At 34.9% G+C, this 18,736-nt stretch overlaps 4 protein-coding genes across 9 annotated transcripts; all 4 read right to left on the reverse strand.

Annotated features, from left to right (window-relative positions):
* Positions 1–1,360: 1,360 nt before the first annotated feature.
* LOC118061678 (uncharacterized) lies at positions 1,361–4,610 on the reverse strand. Its single transcript, XM_073409118.1, has 10 exons — positions 4,389–4,610; positions 4,128–4,292; positions 3,797–3,977; positions 3,597–3,653; positions 3,452–3,522; positions 3,149–3,227; positions 2,984–3,043; positions 2,572–2,672; positions 2,423–2,483; positions 1,361–2,029 (listed from the first exon to the last, which is right to left on the reverse strand). Exons 1-10 carry the CDS (start codon positions 4,520–4,522, stop codon positions 1,640–1,642), a joined length of 1,299 nt encoding a protein of 432 aa, XP_073265219.1. The 5' UTR covers positions 4,523–4,610; the 3' UTR covers positions 1,361–1,639.
* Positions 4,611–5,713: 1,103 nt separating this feature from the next.
* On the reverse strand, positions 5,714–9,718 carry LOC118061677 (F-box/kelch-repeat protein SKIP30). Of its 6 annotated transcripts, none has more exons than XM_035075200.2 (3): positions 9,370–9,718; positions 7,464–7,505; positions 5,714–7,168 (listed from the first exon to the last, which is right to left on the reverse strand). In XM_035075200.2, the coding sequence occupies exon 3, from the start codon at positions 7,084–7,086 to the stop codon at positions 6,049–6,051; it is 1,038 nt and encodes a 345-aa protein (XP_034931091.1). In that variant the 5' UTR covers positions 7,087–7,168; positions 7,464–7,505; positions 9,370–9,718; the 3' UTR covers positions 5,714–6,048. The 6 variants fall into 6 exon arrangements, with proteins under 6 accessions (XP_034931091.1, XP_034931090.1, XP_073265682.1 ...); XM_035075199.2 differs by lacking the exon at positions 7,464–7,505 and adding an exon at positions 8,976–9,035; XM_073409581.1 differs by adding an exon at positions 8,976–9,035 and having other exon boundaries at positions 5,714–7,505.
* Positions 9,719–12,425: 2,707 nt separating this feature from the next.
* Positions 12,426–13,406, reverse strand: LOC118061675 (non-specific lipid transfer protein GPI-anchored 5). Its single transcript, XM_035075197.2, has 3 exons — positions 13,007–13,406; positions 12,869–12,919; positions 12,426–12,732 (listed from the first exon to the last, which is right to left on the reverse strand). Exons 1-3 carry the CDS (start codon positions 13,323–13,325, stop codon positions 12,614–12,616), a joined length of 489 nt encoding a protein of 162 aa, XP_034931088.1. The 5' UTR covers positions 13,326–13,406; the 3' UTR covers positions 12,426–12,613.
* Positions 13,407–15,802: 2,396 nt separating this feature from the next.
* On the reverse strand, positions 15,803–17,026 carry LOC118061674 (non-specific lipid transfer protein GPI-anchored 15). Its single transcript, XM_035075196.2, has 3 exons — positions 16,631–17,026; positions 16,413–16,541; positions 15,803–16,151 (listed from the first exon to the last, which is right to left on the reverse strand). The coding sequence occupies exons 1-3, from the start codon at positions 16,947–16,949 to the stop codon at positions 16,018–16,020; spliced, it is 582 nt and encodes a 193-aa protein (XP_034931087.1). The 5' UTR covers positions 16,950–17,026; the 3' UTR covers positions 15,803–16,017.
* Between the last annotated feature and the right edge of the window lie 1,710 nt (positions 17,027–18,736).

Consider the following 18,736-nt stretch of genomic DNA (forward strand, 5'->3'; position numbering starts at 1 on the left):
AAAGGGTGAAAGAATATTAGATGGATGGGACTCGAGAGAGGAGGAGGGTACGGCCCCACGCAATGCCCACATATTTTTTTCTTTTTCTTTATCGGCCTAAATAGCGACTGCATTACCTCACCACTGTTGGAGTGAAAAGCCAGCCTCTGTTTTCTCATGGCACGGATCTTTTTTTTTTTTTTTTCTTTTTCAATTATAAATGATAATTTAATCCTCAAATGATACATTTTTTTAATATTTATTTTCAATTATTTTGACAATAAATATAAAACAATCTGACAGTACCCATCCTTTTGTTCAATGGAAGAGTCAACAAGGTTACATTGAGAATTATCTCCTCGAGTTTTTTTTTTTTTTTTATATATAGAATTGTTTTTTTTTTTTTTTTTTTATATATAGATAATTAATAAAGTATAAATATCTCCTCGAGACTCGAGCATTGCTTGATTGAAACTGGAATGCAAACGTAGTTTTTTTTTTTTTTTTTTCAAGAGTGAACTTGAAAAAAACAAAGATTTCCATTAAAGCTTACACTAGAAATCAAGTTACAATTTTTTTTCTTTGATAGTATTATAGAAAATAAATTGAGAAATAACAGGATTTGAGCGATTAACTTTTTAAAATAACATGATTTTATTTTTATCAAATATTTTTTTGATATTTAAAAAATATTAAAAATAATTTTTTCTCCTATTGTATCCTGTCCTGCAACACAATTCATATGATTTAAAATGCACTATTGTTGTTCTACTTAACATGTTTTGTATTTTAATATATTTTCAAACAATATTACCCAAATTAAAGCATCATATGTAGTAATATATTATCTTCTATATAAATATACTAGTAATTTATTAGTTTCTAATAAAATTACATGTTTTATATTATATTATTAATATGTATAGATAAAAGTAATAAAGTGATATACCATTTTAATTCGATTCCTTAATATGAAGTGTTTTCCGGTTTAAAGTGAAAAATACTTTCTTTCATCTAAAATTTAAGTTTTTCTTACAAAAATAATAAATTTGGCGAACCAGTTTTTAAAAATGCAACACATGAAATAAATTAGAAAAATACTTTTTTAAAAAAGAATTTTCAATAAACAAATAAAAATAGCCTGAGGGCACATTTAGGCTAGTGAGAGTAGATATAAAATTGTTCCATTTCCTGCAGGAGCCCAGTCGGTATACATCACAGCCCATGAAATTCGAGACCGGCCTGGAGGAGACATTCATTTGCTAACGGAAAGATTGCACATCGCCACCAGAGGTAAATTTTTCTGAACATTTTAACATTTTCCTGCGGGTTCAAACTCTGGAACATCCAATGATTCATTCACAAAAGTCGAGTTCAACACAGAAAAGAGCGTGTCTTTCACTCTTAAACATTTCGAGGTCAAATCAATAGAGAAAAGGGCAAAGAGTAGCTGTCGTTTACAACTCCCTCTGCATGGTCGCAAGAAAGTGCGGTGCATTCATTTTATTGTACAATAAACACATTTTTTTTTTTCTTTTTGAGAATGTTGTACAGTAAATAGCTGAAGTTGTACAAGAAACTGAGCTACAAAATCGTTCCAGCATGGATACCTCACAAGAATTTGCTAGGTAGCAAGATTGTTACCGATGTTGAGATCCTGTCATTGCTTGGTTTTCTTGTCGTTTCTACCTCTCTTTCTAAATTCTCGTTTCTCTGTTGTGTACTGCTTCTTAATTAACAGATTGCACATTGATTTTTTTACAGCTTCAGCAGCTGCTAGGAAGACCTCTTCCTCAACAGTCAGACTTCCCTGCAACTTTTCAAGCAGTTTCTCTGCCCCAGGTACCTCATTATCGTCCAACACAGTCAGCTCAGGCCCAGCAGCATCAGGAATGGTCTTCTTGAAACCAGAAAGAACCCTCACACAGGCCAAAGAGTTGTGATCAGAACCGTGCAGTTTAGAGACACCAGTTATGGTCCACAATAGTTCTGCAGAGGAGCTACAGCCCAGGCTTGTAGGAATGAAGCTATCTCCCATATTCGAAACGACCTACAAGAATCACATCAGCTCAGAATGAAAATCCATATATGTTGCACGCGCCATAAATGCATATTGGTAGTTTAGCAATTAATTTTTGGAGTCCGCCAAAAATTTTCTGAATTTGTTGCAGAAGGAATTCCATGTAGAAGAAAGCCAACGAACTCCAAGCTCACAGTTTGGTAATTGGAATCTATTCAACTACGACAATGCAAAGCGAACTGGAAACAAACTAGATAATGCAATGATGCACAATGGCGCAATGTGATGCCAGATCAAAAAACAAATCTATCAAATGAAGCAGTCTTGTCAATATGAAACTGCCAGAACATGCTAATTTTGTCCTCGTGAACAGGTGTAGTGTTTCACTGTTTCTGCAAAAAATTCAAGTATTTAGATCCTTACCTTAACAGCCCCAAAAGTTTGAGAAGAAAGATCACAGCTCACCAGGAGTATACCTTGAAAGCTAGAGCAGAATAAATAAGCAGTCAGATAATGAAACAGCAGAAGCACACTAAAATGCTCAAAGGCAAGCAGAATGTTTGGAGACATGCCTTTGAATGGCCACTGCAACAACATTACTGCCTGGAATCGTACATAGATCAGTGACAGTAGAACAGCTCACTTCACTTCCATTATAGTCTACAATTCCTGCCTTCGGTAAGGAAGTGGAAGAAACACAATTAACTAGCTGGCCAGCAGCACAGTTGAAGAAACCAGTGCTTTTAGTTTATAAAAATCATCACCACATTTGTCACAGTATAAATGACATTATCATGATACTAATTAGCAACAGATACCTTCCCTGTACCATCATGATAATATTTTTTCAACTTAACATAAGCAGAAAATAGAAAACTGCCCCAATTTTCATATTCACTTAATCAACATGGAATTTTAAAAACTACAAAGAAGCCAGTGATTTCATCAGGAACCTCTGTAACAATTCAAGAAGAAATGAGATACCTTACTGCCAACTTCACAGGTATCAAGGAGAGTTCCAGAGTTAACATCCCACAAGCGAACCTGAAGCAGGACAGAGAACCCTTTTTTCTCAATTTGAAACTAGCATATTTTTTAAAAAAGCACACTATTCAAATCAGGCTAATACAAGTGCTCGTGAATGCTCACAGTTGAATCACCACTGCCAGACACAAGAAACCCCTGAGGGTAATCCACAGTGACAAGAAAGGCAAGGCAGGACACAAACCTGTCAATTGATCCATGGAATTAGAAAAATATCAGCCTAAATCTATAGAGAAAATCAAGCAGTTCACTGAAATGCAACCATGCAAGTTAAGTTACAATGAGGGCAAACTAACATCCCACAACACTTAAATTTGAATTTCTTATTCCAATTTCATATTCCTAATTGGTATCATGTGCATAAACATGATAGAAATGCAAGAAAAATGATAATAAAAACTCACTCACTCTGTATGACCAAGGCAAAAACTTTGTATCTCGTGAGCTCCATCTAAAGGTTTCTTGGGAAACACAGTTACCTGTGAGGGCAATAATATCATGTAAAAAAGGTAATCAAGCTAGATATTTTATCTTATTCAAAGAAAACAAGTACCCGAATCTTAAAATCTCGATCTGCAGTAACGATAAACCATCCATCAGGTGAAAATTCCTGCAAAAGGAACTCATTATTAGTAAAGGGTCCCTCACTTTTAAAACCACACATTTAGCAAGACATGTTATAACCCCATTTCCAACAAAAACCACACCCCCAGCACTGAAGAAGAGGAAAGACCTAAAAAGTGAACAACCCACCAGGCTAGTAATGATGCTGCAATAATGTGCGAGCAATGGCGCTGCCTTTTTATTGACCAAAGTCTCATTTCCATCAAGTCCATGCAGATCCACCACCCAAACAACTCCAAATTTGTCAGCAAAACAAACATACAGTCCATCATTGCTGATGGCAACTGCACTCACTCTCTTCTCAGAACACCTATTCCAATCACAAGTATCAAGCAAATGCCAATAGAAATAATTCATAAGTTTCAGCTAAGACAAGAATCAAATCACCCTCTTTGTCTACCATGAATAATCCTATATTAAGATCAGGAAAAAATACACTTCAAATCATAAGAGAACTTACACGGAAGCAATGCAGCGCCAAGAATCAGTGGACCAAACCTTCACAAGTTTATCATCACCAGCTGATACAAACAGTTTCCCTTTTGCACCGTAGCGGATGGCTCTTATAGAATCCTTATGAAACGCCTCACCAGTTTCATCCACCAAAGTAACCCCACAATTTCCTCTACTCAGAAACCCATTAAGCAAGTTAAACTCCAGTATTTTAAGATTGCTCAAAATATTTCATCATGTAGAAAGAATTATAGTGATGATTTCTTACCGGAGGTCGAAGACGCGGAGGTCCGACCCGACTGCGACAGCGACGGAATCCTGGGTCGGGTGAACTGAAATTAGGGCCGGAGCTACCTCTACGTCTCTGTTGTTTTCTCCTCCTTCAGGTTGAGTGTCCTCCATTTTTATTTTTCTGTTAGACAGACAACAAACAAGAAGAGTTCGATTTAGGGTTTTAGTCGCTGGTCAAGGTTTCAACTTTCAGGGTTTAACTGTATGGATCTGACAAAAACGTATACGGGCTTACTTAAGCATGTTTATTTATTTATTGGGCTTTTCTGGGCTTAAGACCCATTGATATTATTTGCGATACCTGATGCTACGCTAGCAGGGGAATCGTATTTTACTGGATTTCAAGCCGCCGCAATACAGCAAAGCAGATTTTTATTTAATTTTAGGTAATTAAAATAAATACTTGAATGGTTTAAATTCTAAAGAAGAAAATGTATATTTTAAAATTAAAATTAAAATTTTTTATTTATGTATTTTTTTTACAACAAATATTTTTTTATTAATAATGTTGTTTTTTCTTTAACACAAGTCCAAGTTAATTAAAATAAATATTCGCAAAAACCTCAATAACTTAGATTAAGGAGGGAGAATATTTATTTATTAAGGAAAAATATCATTTCCTTAATGAAAACATGTATTTTTTGTTAAAAACTTATCATAATCTATCCTTTTATTTTCCATAAAAAAATATAAAAATTATTTCTTCATAATTTTTATATGGTTGTATGAGAAAAATAAAAAATTTAGTTAATTTATAAAAATTATATAATAAAAATATTTATTTTACTCTTATTGAATATTCACGTGCAATTTTTTTCCTGCATTTTTCTGTATATTATGCTTATGTATAGTTATTTTTATATAGTTGTATGAACAAAATAAGAGAATAATGAATTCATAGAAACTGTATAATATATATATATTTTTTTTATTCTGATTGGATTGTATATTTCACCATGTATAATTAATCATTAACAATTGCAAATATAACTATAAAAACCAGAAGAATTTATTTTTTAAATAAGTGTTCATGAACCTCGGAAGCCAAGCCCACGTGCCCAAACTCTAAGAGAGAAAAAGCTAGGTGGCCTGAACTAAATTGGGATTTTCCACAAGTAATGGTAGATTTAATGAGCACTATTTTAGTTATATTGATAATAGTTTCCTTAGGGGAAGTGAGGATGCGATATGATAAACAAAAAAGCAAAATCAAAACCAGGAAATGGAAAAGAAAGAGAAGTTCCAGCTAGTCGTCACTGAGCACAGATTTCCGTCCACAGCAAAAGTATGGAGCAGGAAGAATATCAAGAAACTATCAGGTAAATAATTTGTGCGGTTTAAATACAAAAGAACAAATGGCTCGTTGATTGTTATGCATGCTGCTGCTGCTAAATAAATTTAATGCTTCACTGTTGCTGTTAAAACTGACTCAATACCTTCAGCCATGCCTTCCAAATGGAAGTTTCCCTCAAAAAACCCTAAATTGACAGAAAACAGAGGCAAGGGTAATAACGGCTCACGAATAAAACAAGATAGCCAGAGAAAGATTACATTCCTCGTCTCCCATAGGAGAGATCCAATGCCTTAACAAAGCTTAATTTTCGCATTCAAGCTACAAGAAGAACAAATGGAGGAGGCTAGATTCTCAGCTGTGTACACCCAAGGATTGTTCCTCGGCACCTTGTCATTGGAGTTGCCTGGCGCCATGGAGGTCTGTCACCCCCAACTGTTAAGATATCAACATCAGACATTGGCCTAATATCCCAATTCCATCGGTCGGGGCCAATCACCCCTCCAATCACATATATGTCATCTCCAAGCCCCATCATTGCAAATCCAATCCTTTTCCGGAACTCAGATGCTGAAACCACTACTTTCCTGGTTTTCCCCTCCTGCTTGAAAATTAGTCCATGGCTCATCACATAGAGAGCATCATGAATAACTGCCATTGGACCTTGGAGCCAACCATAATCCTCAACTGTCCACCCAGACCCTACATTGTCCAAAACTTGTACTGTTGACAAGCCCCTGTGCAAGACATGCAACTTTCCCCCTATAACTACTCCAGAGCATGTTGAATTGTGAGTCCGGTGGAGATCAGGTATTGGGATCCAAACATCCTTCTCTGGATCATACATTTCCGCTTGAGAAATTGATTTTCGGCAGCTGGTGAAACCACCTGCAACCACAATCTTTCCATTCAAAGTACCGCATGCAAACATTGCACGGGGCACAAGCATAGATGCACGGGCTGCCCATTGTCGTAATACAGGGTCATATGACCACACTTCATTTGTTGCAAAGCTTCCATCTTGATCACCAGTTAATGGGTCAACAGCATCACTACCACCACCAAGCACAAATAGCTTTCCCGCACTAGAGACAACACCAAAGTGGGCAAGGTGTCTGATTTTAGAAGGGAGAACAGGAAGGGTAATCCAAAGGTCTCGGTGAGGGTCATAAAGCTGCCACAAATTCTCGGGATCAAAAGCGCACACACACAGCAGATCCTCTGCTGAACCAACCTCCTGCCGGGCTTTAAACAGCTCAGGGCTACGCACAACAGCTCGCCATGAACGAGAAACGAGCTCTAACTTGGGGTGGAAGTAGAAGGGAACCCGTGCAATGCACCTGATGGAAACAGCATCTGGAAGACCTTCAATCAGTTCAGACATACTAATCACTGTTGCATCTGTTTCAAGTTATTTCTTCACCTCTGATTTTTTTCTATTCTGTTGACAGCAATGCAAAAGCTACCTGACATTAACAAAAGGCACAGGCATTGTTACATGAAATCAATTTCAGAGTTCTGGCATTTCAAGATCAATGTACTAATAAAGGTGCACCAAGTTTCAATAAAAATAAAATTACTACAGTTGTCACTCTAACCACTTAAAAGAGAAAACTCATTCTTTAAATAGCCATCGCCATCATCAAACAGAATGGCAATGAAATTTTCAATATCACCATGGTGGGAAAAAAAGGAAAACAAGAAATGGAAAGAAAAGAAATCCAGAACATGCAAAGAATAAAGAGGACTCCATTCAATCACTTGTTTTGGTTTGCAAGGTCGCAAATCAGTATCTGCAGATACCTGAAGTCAAAATTGTGGAAGAAGTTAGTTTCTTTCCAAGGTAGCTGGCTCATCTTTACAAGTCGAAGAAGAGTATGCTTTTTTCATACAAATAGCAGTATTGTCATGAAAAGTAATATGAAGGGAAACCTGGCTCTCTCATTTCTGCCATCTGTTCAAATTTAATTAAATTTGAAAAAGCACAACAAATACATGGCCAAACTTGCAAAAAATCCTCAACGTAATACTTTTTATAATTGAAAATGGCCAAACCATAAATAAACCAGTGAAAATCCATCAATATACTCAATCAAGACTAAAAAGTATCCAATTTCTCATGATCAGAGGTTAAACTTATCGGAATTTAGTCTTTATTACACTAGGGGTGTATGTGTAAAATGCATTGGCTCATAATTTTTACAAAGAAACAAAAACTTTATAATCCAAGAGAAGAAAATTGTCTAAGAAACAAGTATCTACGGAAGAATTTAATGCTCTAATTATGACATTGAAATGGTCCTGACCCTACATATAAACACTGTTCACAGGTAAGAAAATCCACTAAATTGCCTGCAACAAGTAACTACAAGGTACCATCAAAGGATCGAGACTTTAGAACAGTTTTATCCAAGTCAATTTATGTCCAACAAGCATCCCAGATCAGAACATTTTTTTTCACGGATGAAAAAAGCAAACTACACAAAGGAAGAAACAAGTAAAAGAATGCCCTAGACAAGAAGCTAATTGATCAGAACTATATTTGCAGTCTAGGGATTGAAAAGCACCATAAGACTCTTATGACCATCATGGGTTCTATTGCTTCTTTCAGAACCATATACACAGTGCAAACATACTGATTAAAATCAAATCTTAACCCGCCCAACTTCAATGAGAAGAAGGTGTTGTAGCAAATCTTATAGTATCCATTAGAGTCTCAATCCAAACACCACTGGTTTCCAGATTTCAAGTACTGTGGTTACCATCCATTTCTGCTTTGGAAAGTTGACATTTCATGGTGTTTGGATTTTGATTATCAACCACCAGAATCAATTTCATTCCACAGATCGCCAAGATGATACCATAGTCACACTAATATTGTTAGACATCTTCCCAGAAAAGAGACAAGACAGTGAACTTCACAAGACAACAGAATATGACCATATATTTTCACTTCCACATGTCAGTCACAGATTGAACTGTGATAGGCAATCTGGTTTTGCAATTTTCTCCTAATTCTTGGGCATATTCATTAAAATGCACCAGAATTGCATAAATGATTTAAATCCACATACAAACTAACTTGGAATATAAACTAGCAAATCCCACTGAAGAGTTTACAGGCTAAACACAGATTATGACCTAATACCTTGGAATAAAAACTAATAAATCTCAAAGAAGAAAGCTCAAAGTCTCCTTAATCAATACATACTCAACATCAAATATCTAAACACATGCAAATTATCATCACAGCCTTGTTAGTTTTAGTTATACCTCACACATTTCGAACATTCAACACAAGAACCAGTGCAGAGGCAATCTCACCTATTGCTTCTGAAAAGAATAAGAAAATCAATTCATCAACCAAGCACGCTTCTATTGAATTCATCCAAAGCTCTAATAAAATTCATCAACCAATTAAATGCAAGACAGAAAATCAAACCTCAGAAACAAGCAACATAACCCAAAAATAACCAAACTGAACTTTCTTCATTTCAAATACCAAACCCACTTCCAATTCACGACAAACAACAAAGGGTATTCAGTAATTTCAAAATCAAATCAAAATTTCATCAAATCCCCGTCAATTTTTTTCACGAAAGTAGGCAAAAAAGAAGAAGCAATTCCATCACTTCTGCTGGCATAATAGAAAGACAGCATCCTTTACCTGAAACCCAATAAGATTCGGGGCTCCGTCGCTTCGATTTGTACAGACACACATAGAGAAATCAAGAGTAGCGTTAGATTTCCTCCCAGAGAGACCTCCAAAGCTAATTTTACCAAAAAAAACAGGGTTTTTTAGTGATTTTTTAGCGTTCTATTTCTTTATTTTCAAGTCCTTTCAATTTGTGCTTACCCTAAACCAGAATATAGGCATTTGAGGATATTCCTGGTCCCTTTTCTCCCCTTCACCCCAATGGCATTCTTGTTAATTAAAATTAAACACCAATTTTTTGGCTGACACGTTCAGGGCACGTGGTTGAGTGCCCTCCAAAATCATGTTTGTGTTTCAATTTTTGGTTTAACAAGCTTAATTATGATTAGTTCCCACCTTGGGCCCTCTTACATAACTTTTTTGTGAAGACTTTGACAAATGTTAGCAGCAAGCCAGCAACTTACCTTATAGTAGTACCAGGCCAGCGCCATCAAAATTTCAGGTACGCATGTCTATTGTGGCAGGTGAAGTGAGAATGCATTTACTGTCTCCATCTAGTTCATTAGGAGTAAATCATTTTCTGTCCTTCACCTCGCATCCAGCCATCTTTGCCTGTGTTTGAGATGAAATTACCAAGGGGTGGATCCATGGGACAAGACCAAAAGGGTTGGTTACGTGGTTCGAGTCCAGCACACAATCATGCACGACAAGGATGATGGCCTCTTACATGATCTGACTATTCTAACTGTAAAAAATAAGCCAGTAATTATAAAAACATAAGTAAATTTGTATACAGATTTTAATGCTTGAAATTCAGCTGTAACGGAACTTCTAGTGCCTTAATTCCAGTAGTTTTCACATGCAATCTCCTAATGACCAAAAAAATCATATACCATATACTAACAATTAGTTTGGAATATAGTTATTATATCCACTTACTTGAAAAAGAATTTGAGTCCTTTTATTATTTTTTTACAAGACATTGATCCATCCGAGTTTAACTATGTTAATTGAACTAAAAATCTAGCTTAAATTAAGCTTCGAACACTATTTTCCCGAATCAACATACCACGTCAAACTAGGATTAATAATTATAATTTGAAATTTATACTTAGTTGATGTTGCAAAGCACTAACCATTTAGACGACTGCCAATGAAAAAAAGGTTAAATTTATTGATTCAAGATCAAATTTATTTTTTGTTTTAAAAGTGTTTTTTTAAATAATTTTTTTATTTTAAATTTTTATTTATATTTTTAGATTGTTTTGATGTGCTAATATTAAAAATAATTTTTTAAAAAATAAAAAAATATTATTTTAATATATTTAAAAATAAAATATACTTTTAAAAAATAACAATTACCAACTTTCAAATACATTTTTAAAATCCAAACCTTTGTTAATTCACTTCTAATCTCAAAACTCATATTCCTCTCATTTGGAGCCAGCAGCTGCAAGACTGTCCCTAGACGATTACAGCCAATGGAGTACGGACAGTCTTAAGGATATAGATACCAGCTTTTCATTACATTTTATTGGTTGTAGATTAATTTTTAATTTTAATGCTTTTAGATATTTTTATATACTATATAAAAATAAATTTTTAAAAAATAAAAAAATATTATTTTAATATATATTTTTTTAAAAAGTAATCTTAAAAAACTATACCATATTCTAAAAATAAAAAAATCGATGATACTTACAGCTAGCTGGCCCCCATTAAAATTATGTCACCGGCAGGAAATGAACCCCACTTCCTTAAGAGTCTCGGAATCAACCCTTCCACTTGAGCCAAAAAAATGCCGAGAATTAATTCTGGCAGGATCTCCTGTCGTTTTTAATTTTCTTTCCCATTTAGCCATTTCCCTGTTGAGAATTTACGGCAGGGGCAAAAGACTACAATGGCTTTTGATTTTGGTCTTTTGTCATTTGCTCATATAATTCTTATTTTTTCATGGATTATATAATTAGATTTTATTTGATAGTGTAGCTGTGGTTATTTTTTAAATAATTTTTTATATTAAAATATATATTAATGATGTTTTTTTTTTTTAAAAAAATAGTTTTGATATCAACACATTAAAATAATTTAAAAATATTAGAATATATTAATTTAAAATTAATAAAAAAATAAAAAACTTTTAAAACTTTTAAATATATTTTTTAAAATAAAAAACAATCAGAATCAGACGTGGCACTCAGTGTCTAGAACAACAAATATTGTTCAACAAGCACTGTTGTTAAACCCAACTGGGGCTCCGTTGAGGCTGGAATCAATCAGCCTAATCCGTGACTCGTATTTTGGGCGGTCATCACTCATTCATACGCCTTGTAGAAAAAAGATACTACGGCTACCTCTTATCTCGGACATTTACCCGGAAAAAAAGGCCTCCTCCTTAGAAGAGACCAATCAAAGCAAAGCTATGTTGCAGTGCATCTTTCCCAGTAAGAGATGGCGCATCTTTCCCAGTAAAAGATGGCGTGGCTTGTGACTTGTCTGTGATTGGAATTCTCACCAAGGCAGTGCGGTTTGACTTCCTGTTTGGATCTTTAATGCATGGAAAAATAAGCAGTGCTGTGTTGAAATGCATGTGCTTCTGGTGTTCTGGGTGCCGATTGATTCAGTTGTTAAGCCATTTGTAATGGTCCCAAGAAATTTACCATTGAATTCCCGATCCAATTTGAAATGAGAGTGGTTTAAGAGAAAACAATAAAGAAATATCACCTCAAATCACAAGAAAAAGACTTAGTGCAAGGGAGAAAATGCATGTGCTTCATTGACTCCATGGCAACATGGTTGATTACTCAAAATCTCTTAATATTTTCTCTTTTTCTTGATGATTTGCTGCTTGTTAGTCGCCAATGTTTTTTTCCCTCTGTGTCCATGGAGTGCTGATTTTCTTTTTGTCAATCTGAGACTAGATGACTAGATTTACTTTTCTAATCCGATTAAAAGATTGCTATCTGTATCCGAGAATTCATAATAATTTTATTTCTTACTAGTTAAAATCTAATCATTTCAATACCAGTAAGTAAAATTTCCCTCTAATTATTCTTCAGAACAGTATGGAAAACCAATAATATTTTATTTATTGAAAATAGAGGAGTATACAAATCTAAGTCCACATGGTATCCCAAAATAAAGAATCATGTTACCAAAAGAAAAGGGAATATCTGGACTCCTCTGTTGCGTCAACAGTACTAATGAACTGCGGTAGCAAAAGACTCAACAGAATTTCAAGTAGATGGAGCTTATATTATATGGTGTCGAGGGTCGAAGCTTGTGACGTGATGAAGAGTAGGAAGAAGAGCAGAGACATTGTCAACTTTGTAGAGTTTGCATCTGATGTTCCATTATCTGTCTTAGATCCTGTTCCTGCACCCATTAACAGAAAAGTATGAACATTGGGTTCTTGTACAGTGGTCCTGCTACCAGGAGTAACCGAAAAACCTATATTGTTCGTAAGTTCAAGTCTGAATCTGAAATTGGAAAATCTAATTGAATCTTGTACCTGCAGAAGGAGAATTTGTTGTTCCTGCTGGAGAATCTGTGGGCGAAGAGGCTGTTTGAACAGATGATAAAACGAATAGTTAGCTATTTGCATTGCTATAAAATGATCTTAGAATTTGGATTTCTTGCAATTGCTTACCATTACAGCGGCTAATAGAGGGAGTTTGGACATTGCAAGCACTAGGGAGGGCCAGAGCCTGGGTCTGATTAACAGTGATTCCAAGCGAGGAGGCACCGCCATTAACGACCTCACATAGACATTGAGGCTGCGACTTGACAACATTAGCTAGCTGTGTACAGCATGATGAAGACGGGGTCGATGAGTTTCCTGTTATGTAGTTCAAACATGGGGACATGCTTATGATCACACTGGTACAAGACGATTGTGCCATGGCTCCTGCCCACAAAGTTGCTATAAGGGATATAGCAAGCACAACCTCCATCCTTCTAACTGCCATTGGGTCAATTCTATGGAAATTCCTGGCAACAATGGTTGAGAGATATAGAATAAAGAAAGGTTTTTGTGGTTTTTAGGGGATGGAAAGGCTGTGGTTAATAAAGGGGAAGATTGTGAACAAAAGAGTGGCAGCTGGCTAATATGGTTTACCTATATTCCTACTTAATTTTATAATATTTGGTGAACTACTCACCTTCTGCACAGAGACGAATTTATTTTAAATTAAGTTAGACTTAAGTGTCTCTCTCTGGTTTGTTGAGCTTTGCGTTGCTTTTCATGGCAGAACCTACACCACATAAATTAAATGCTGATGATGGCGTAAAACTACTCGTGCAGAACGCCGGCTTTGTAGTGTTCATACTTTCTTTTTGTGCAAGGAGGTGTCATCTTGTATGTGTAAATTAATGCTTTTCCATGGTCAATATAGTGTTGTCAGAGGCGATAAAAAGCCTGAAAAACCAAGACAATATCTATAAATTAAAAAAAAATGTAATATTATTTATATCTCTGCAATTCAGATTTCAGTTTGGCCTCCCAAACTAAAAGCTCTAGCTTCATCCCTGGGTAACAGGCTAGTTGATGAATAAGCCCAGAGATTTTAGGGTGTAGAATCCATCAGGAAAACTCCCAAAAAGAAATACTTTTTCGACTTTCAGCTTGATGCCCATGCACGCTCAGCTTTTAATTTCCTATCTGATGAACCCATGCTTATGGTTTAGACAATCCTCCTATTCATGCCAAAGCTATTTACATAAACCTGGATAAATCTCTGCAACTCGAATTTCAAATATGCTGTTTATTTTTATTGCAATAACTTGAATATAAATAACTAACAGTAATTTTTTGGAATAAAATTAGAAAGTCAAAACAGCCTATCGTTGAATCTGAAATGCTCCTTCTCTTTTTTAGCAATTCTTAATTCTGTTCTTCTAGCCATTTGATGTTTCTATAATTGGTGTCACTGTATTTTCTATCCATAAATATTAAGCTATGTCTCAACTCTGTTGTCGTTTCTTGATTTCAGATAACAGTCACTGTCAGCATCATTTTTAAACAAAAAAGATATTGATTCGATGGAACCCTAACATAACTGAGTTTTTAATGATTTAGCTGATATGTCCTAATCCAATCTGCCAACACCAATATTGTTTTTTAAGAAAAAGAAAGAAGGAAACAACGCCATTTTAATAAAAACGGTTGAGACCCATTTTAAATATTTAGGCCAAAATTTTGTATTTAAACTTGGAGGCAAGACAGTCTGATACTCTAAACAAGGTTTCTCTTTTGGATCATAATTTGGGCTGCCAAAGTGCATCCCCTATCATCTGGTCTGCTTGTTTCAAGAAATGTTGTCTGCATTTGGAAAGTTTCATAACCACGTTAAATGTTCCGACTTATTTAGGGTTCGTTTTATTTAAGCTTTCTTCTTTGCTTTTCATTTTTGCTCGCACTGCTGATGATTCTACTCTCCAGTACTCTTTCCACTCAATTCTGACTTTGTAAAATTTTATCAATGCAAGCCTGTGAAAATCTCAGAACTCCACGGCAATCTGCTGGTAGAAGAAGTGATGCAGGCGGAAGCCAAGTAGGATAGCGGCAACACAAAAATCACAAGAAAAACATATAAGGTTTAATGAGCGAAGATGGTTGCAGATAAAACCTGAATTTATAGTTTTATTTTTTTAAAAATAAAGCATATGGTAATTGTCTTCTTAATAGGTTCATAAGACCTTTAAATAGGTTAAAAAATCATATCTTTACTAGAAAACAACGAATAATCCAAAAACCTAAAGGAGATAAGAAAACAAATCTGAATTAAAACATAAAATCCAAAATATATAGAAAAAATAATAAAAGCTATCATAACAGAGATATTGGTGCTTAAAATATAACTATAAAAGATTTGACGATCTGGTTAGCATTATAATTTCTCTTTAGGGGATATTGCTTGTAGAATCAGTTGTAAAAATTTGAGTTCGATCTAATAGTTAAATCTCTTGTTATAATAGTTTTAAAGAGCTAACTAAGCTTTGCTCTTAGACCTAAATCTGTCCATTTGATCCATAAAAATATTTCCAAATTCATCCATATAGTATGCTTTGGATTGAATTTCCATATAATAATATCAGATCATCACCCACATACTCAGAAACACCCATATCTACCAGCTAGCCCCTGTTGCATCAAGAAGATACACATGCTTCATCCTCTAGGACTAGAATGGAAGCACTACAAAAATTGGTATTTGTAACTACAATTGGCTCTACAGAACTATTTGTAGGATTCTGTAATGTGATGTGAACTTTCCTCGTGATAGCTGAGGAATATTTGCTGGATTGATCATTAAACATAAGAGGTTTGTACTTTCAATAGCAAAGAAATTGGAAACTGGAATCCAATCTTTCTTTTTTTCTCTTAGTTCTTCTCCTAAAGAAAGAAGAAAAGGAGGGATTGAAGAAGTGACAATGGTTTTTGACATTTTTCCTTGAAGGAACCAATATGGTTTTCATTCTTCATTAAGCAAATCAAACAAATAATACATTCCCACTCTACAAGATGCAGCAAGAATCATCCTTACAGTACAGTAAAAATAAAAATGAAAATAGGATCAGGTAATCATAATCAATGATACAACAGGCCACAAATCACTCTGGAAAATTCCAAAGTACAACTCCAAAAACGCCTTTTAGGACTCAGAATTTGGCAACAGTTGAACCACACCATGCCACAAAGAGAATGGAGAGCACAAAATGAAGGGGTGCTTTGACAATACTTCCGTCAGACGTTCCGGTTGATGATGGGATAGTTTTAGAGCCACTTCCAGTTCCTGTATTTAAAATTAAGAGCTGACTTCAGAAACCATTCCTATTAACATTTATAAATTGGAATTGCTTAGTCTGGTGCCTTCATTTATGCACTTTAATTTCAGGTGTCAGTCGTTTGGGTTTTGGTTCAAGCCAAAATTACGTTTTGTTTCATTCATATGATCAAAGATCAAGATTCAATTCCCGATTAGTACGTAGAAATCAAGTACATTATCCCGCTAAGCTTGAAAGGCTTTTGCACGATTTACATTTCCTGAACATACCTGAAGCTGAAGGAATTTCTGACGCTGATGGAGTAATATCTGGTTCGGGTGTTTGATTAGATGAATCTGCTGGTGAACTGGCTGGTGAGCTTACTGGTGGAGTTGCTGAAGCTGTGGGTGCAGTGGCAGCTGTTTTACCATTGCCAAAGTCAAGTCAGTATGAATCTAGCATCTCTTGTTTATAACACTCACCAGAAAGAGTTAAAGATTTGGATTACCTTTGCACTGGTTGATCGATGGAGTTTGCACCTTACAAGCGCCAGGGAGACTCAGAGCAAGAGTCCGGTTTACGGTGATACCTAATGAGGCACCACTGTTATTGAGTAGTGAGCAAAGGCATAGTGGTGATGTTTGGACAACATTTCCTAGCTGTGAGCAGCATGAAGATGATGGACTTGATGAATTTCCTGTGATGTAGTTCAGGCATGGGGCCAGGCTCATGAGAGTATTAGTGCAGCTTGATTGAGCCATGGCTCCACCACATGTTATGGCCACAAGGACCAGGACTAGACCCATGCGAATTCCACTTGAAGCCATTGACTGCTGCTGCAAGTTTTTTGATGGCTAGAATGATCTGGTTTTGAAAGTCGAATGTATGATTGGAATTCTGAGCTTTGAAGTTTGACTGAGAGGGAAAAGAAGGGACTGGATTTTTATAGGAAAGCTTGTGGAACAGAGACGAGCTTTTTGGTACATTTAGATGACCAACTTTAACTAAATCAAAGGGTTGTTATATAACTAAACAGCCAGCCCTTGGCATAAAGATGACGACAAGTTTTCGTTTGTCCTCACTCCTCAGCATATATATTTTAATGTTCTGCTCAACTATATTATGTCTACCTAAGAACTATCATTAATCAACAATCAATAAGAATATCTCCCCCTTACAGCTATCTCTATGCATGATTGGATTTCCTATCTTTTTCCTCAGAGGAAAACAAGGTTTCAATTGGAGTTCATAGGCATTGTTATTTATCTCAAACCCACTCTCCTCCAAGTAATTGCTCTGCTCATGAAAGAGAAGGTAAGGATTTAGGGGAAAATGATTAAGATTTTCTATTTTTTTAGGATTAAATTGATAGTTTCCAAAAAGGGAGCAATTATAGGGGGAAGGGGCAAAGTTTTTTTGCCAAGGGGAATCGTCCCTGGTCACCACTTCAATAGTTTTCTGATGAGCTTCTTCTGAAAGTCATTACAATGTTTGACCTTTTTTGAACGTAACCTCAAGTTGGACTTTCCTTTGGACTGAGTTGATACAGAAACAAACTAGTTACATGCCCCGCGTGATGCCGCGGGTTAATTATTTTTTACATTTCAAAAATAGCCGAGATCTAAAAATATTAGGTTTTTTTTGTAAAGTTATATCTAAGAGTCTCAGTTTTGGTTACATCGCCTGATCCAAGAGTAATGTTTATAATTTTAATAATAACATTAAACTTCGGTTAACCCTTAGCATAAAAGTGTCTGGACTACAATACCAGATCCAATAACAATGGACGTGGGTCTGGCTGTAAGGTTGTGTCATAAAAGTGTGATAATTAAATAGATTAGTTAAAAAAAACTAAAATGAAGAAAAAACTAATGAGAAAAAAAAAAAAAATATGAATTGGTTAACCCTTCAAACCAGATTAACCTGTCATAACTCGAATTCGCATCATGAAAATTTGATAATTAAAAAAAAAATTAATAGGTTAACCCAGAATTAATTGGGCTAACTCGTTAAACTAGGTTAACATGTCAAACTCGGAATCCGTGTAATGAAAGTTTGATAACTAAATAGAAAAAAATTTAACATTAACAATTTAAATTAAATGAAAAAAATTAATTGAAAAAAACAAAAGGCATCAGCCTTTTCATTATGAACTGCACTGTGTAGTTCACAGTCAAAGGCATAAAAACAATAAAAAAACAAAAAAAATTAAAGGCATAAGCCAAAAACTACTTAGAAAAAAATTTAATATTAATAAACTAAATTAATTAAAAATAAAATGAAAATGAAAAGAAAAAAACCTCTAAGAAGAAAAAAAAACTAAATATAAAGAAATTTAACATTAACAAACTAAACAAAACAAAAAAAATAATTAAAAAAGAAAAAAAAAAGCAAAAAAAATTTCAGGTTAACTTGTCAAACCAAGTTAACTCGGGATCCGTGTCATGAATGTCTGGTAACTAAATAAAAAAAAAGTGAACATTAACAAACTAAACTAAACAAAAATTAATTAATTAAAAAGAAAAAAAATCCGGGTTAACTCGTTAAATCATGCTAACCCGTTAAACCCAGGATCTGTGTCATGAAAGTCTCATAACTAAATAAAAAAAAATTA

The sequence above is a fragment of the Populus alba genome, chromosome 5, assembly GCF_005239225.2.
Source record: "Populus alba chromosome 5, ASM523922v2, whole genome shotgun sequence".
In the NCBI taxonomy this organism is placed as follows: domain Eukaryota; kingdom Viridiplantae; phylum Streptophyta; class Magnoliopsida; order Malpighiales; family Salicaceae; genus Populus; species Populus alba.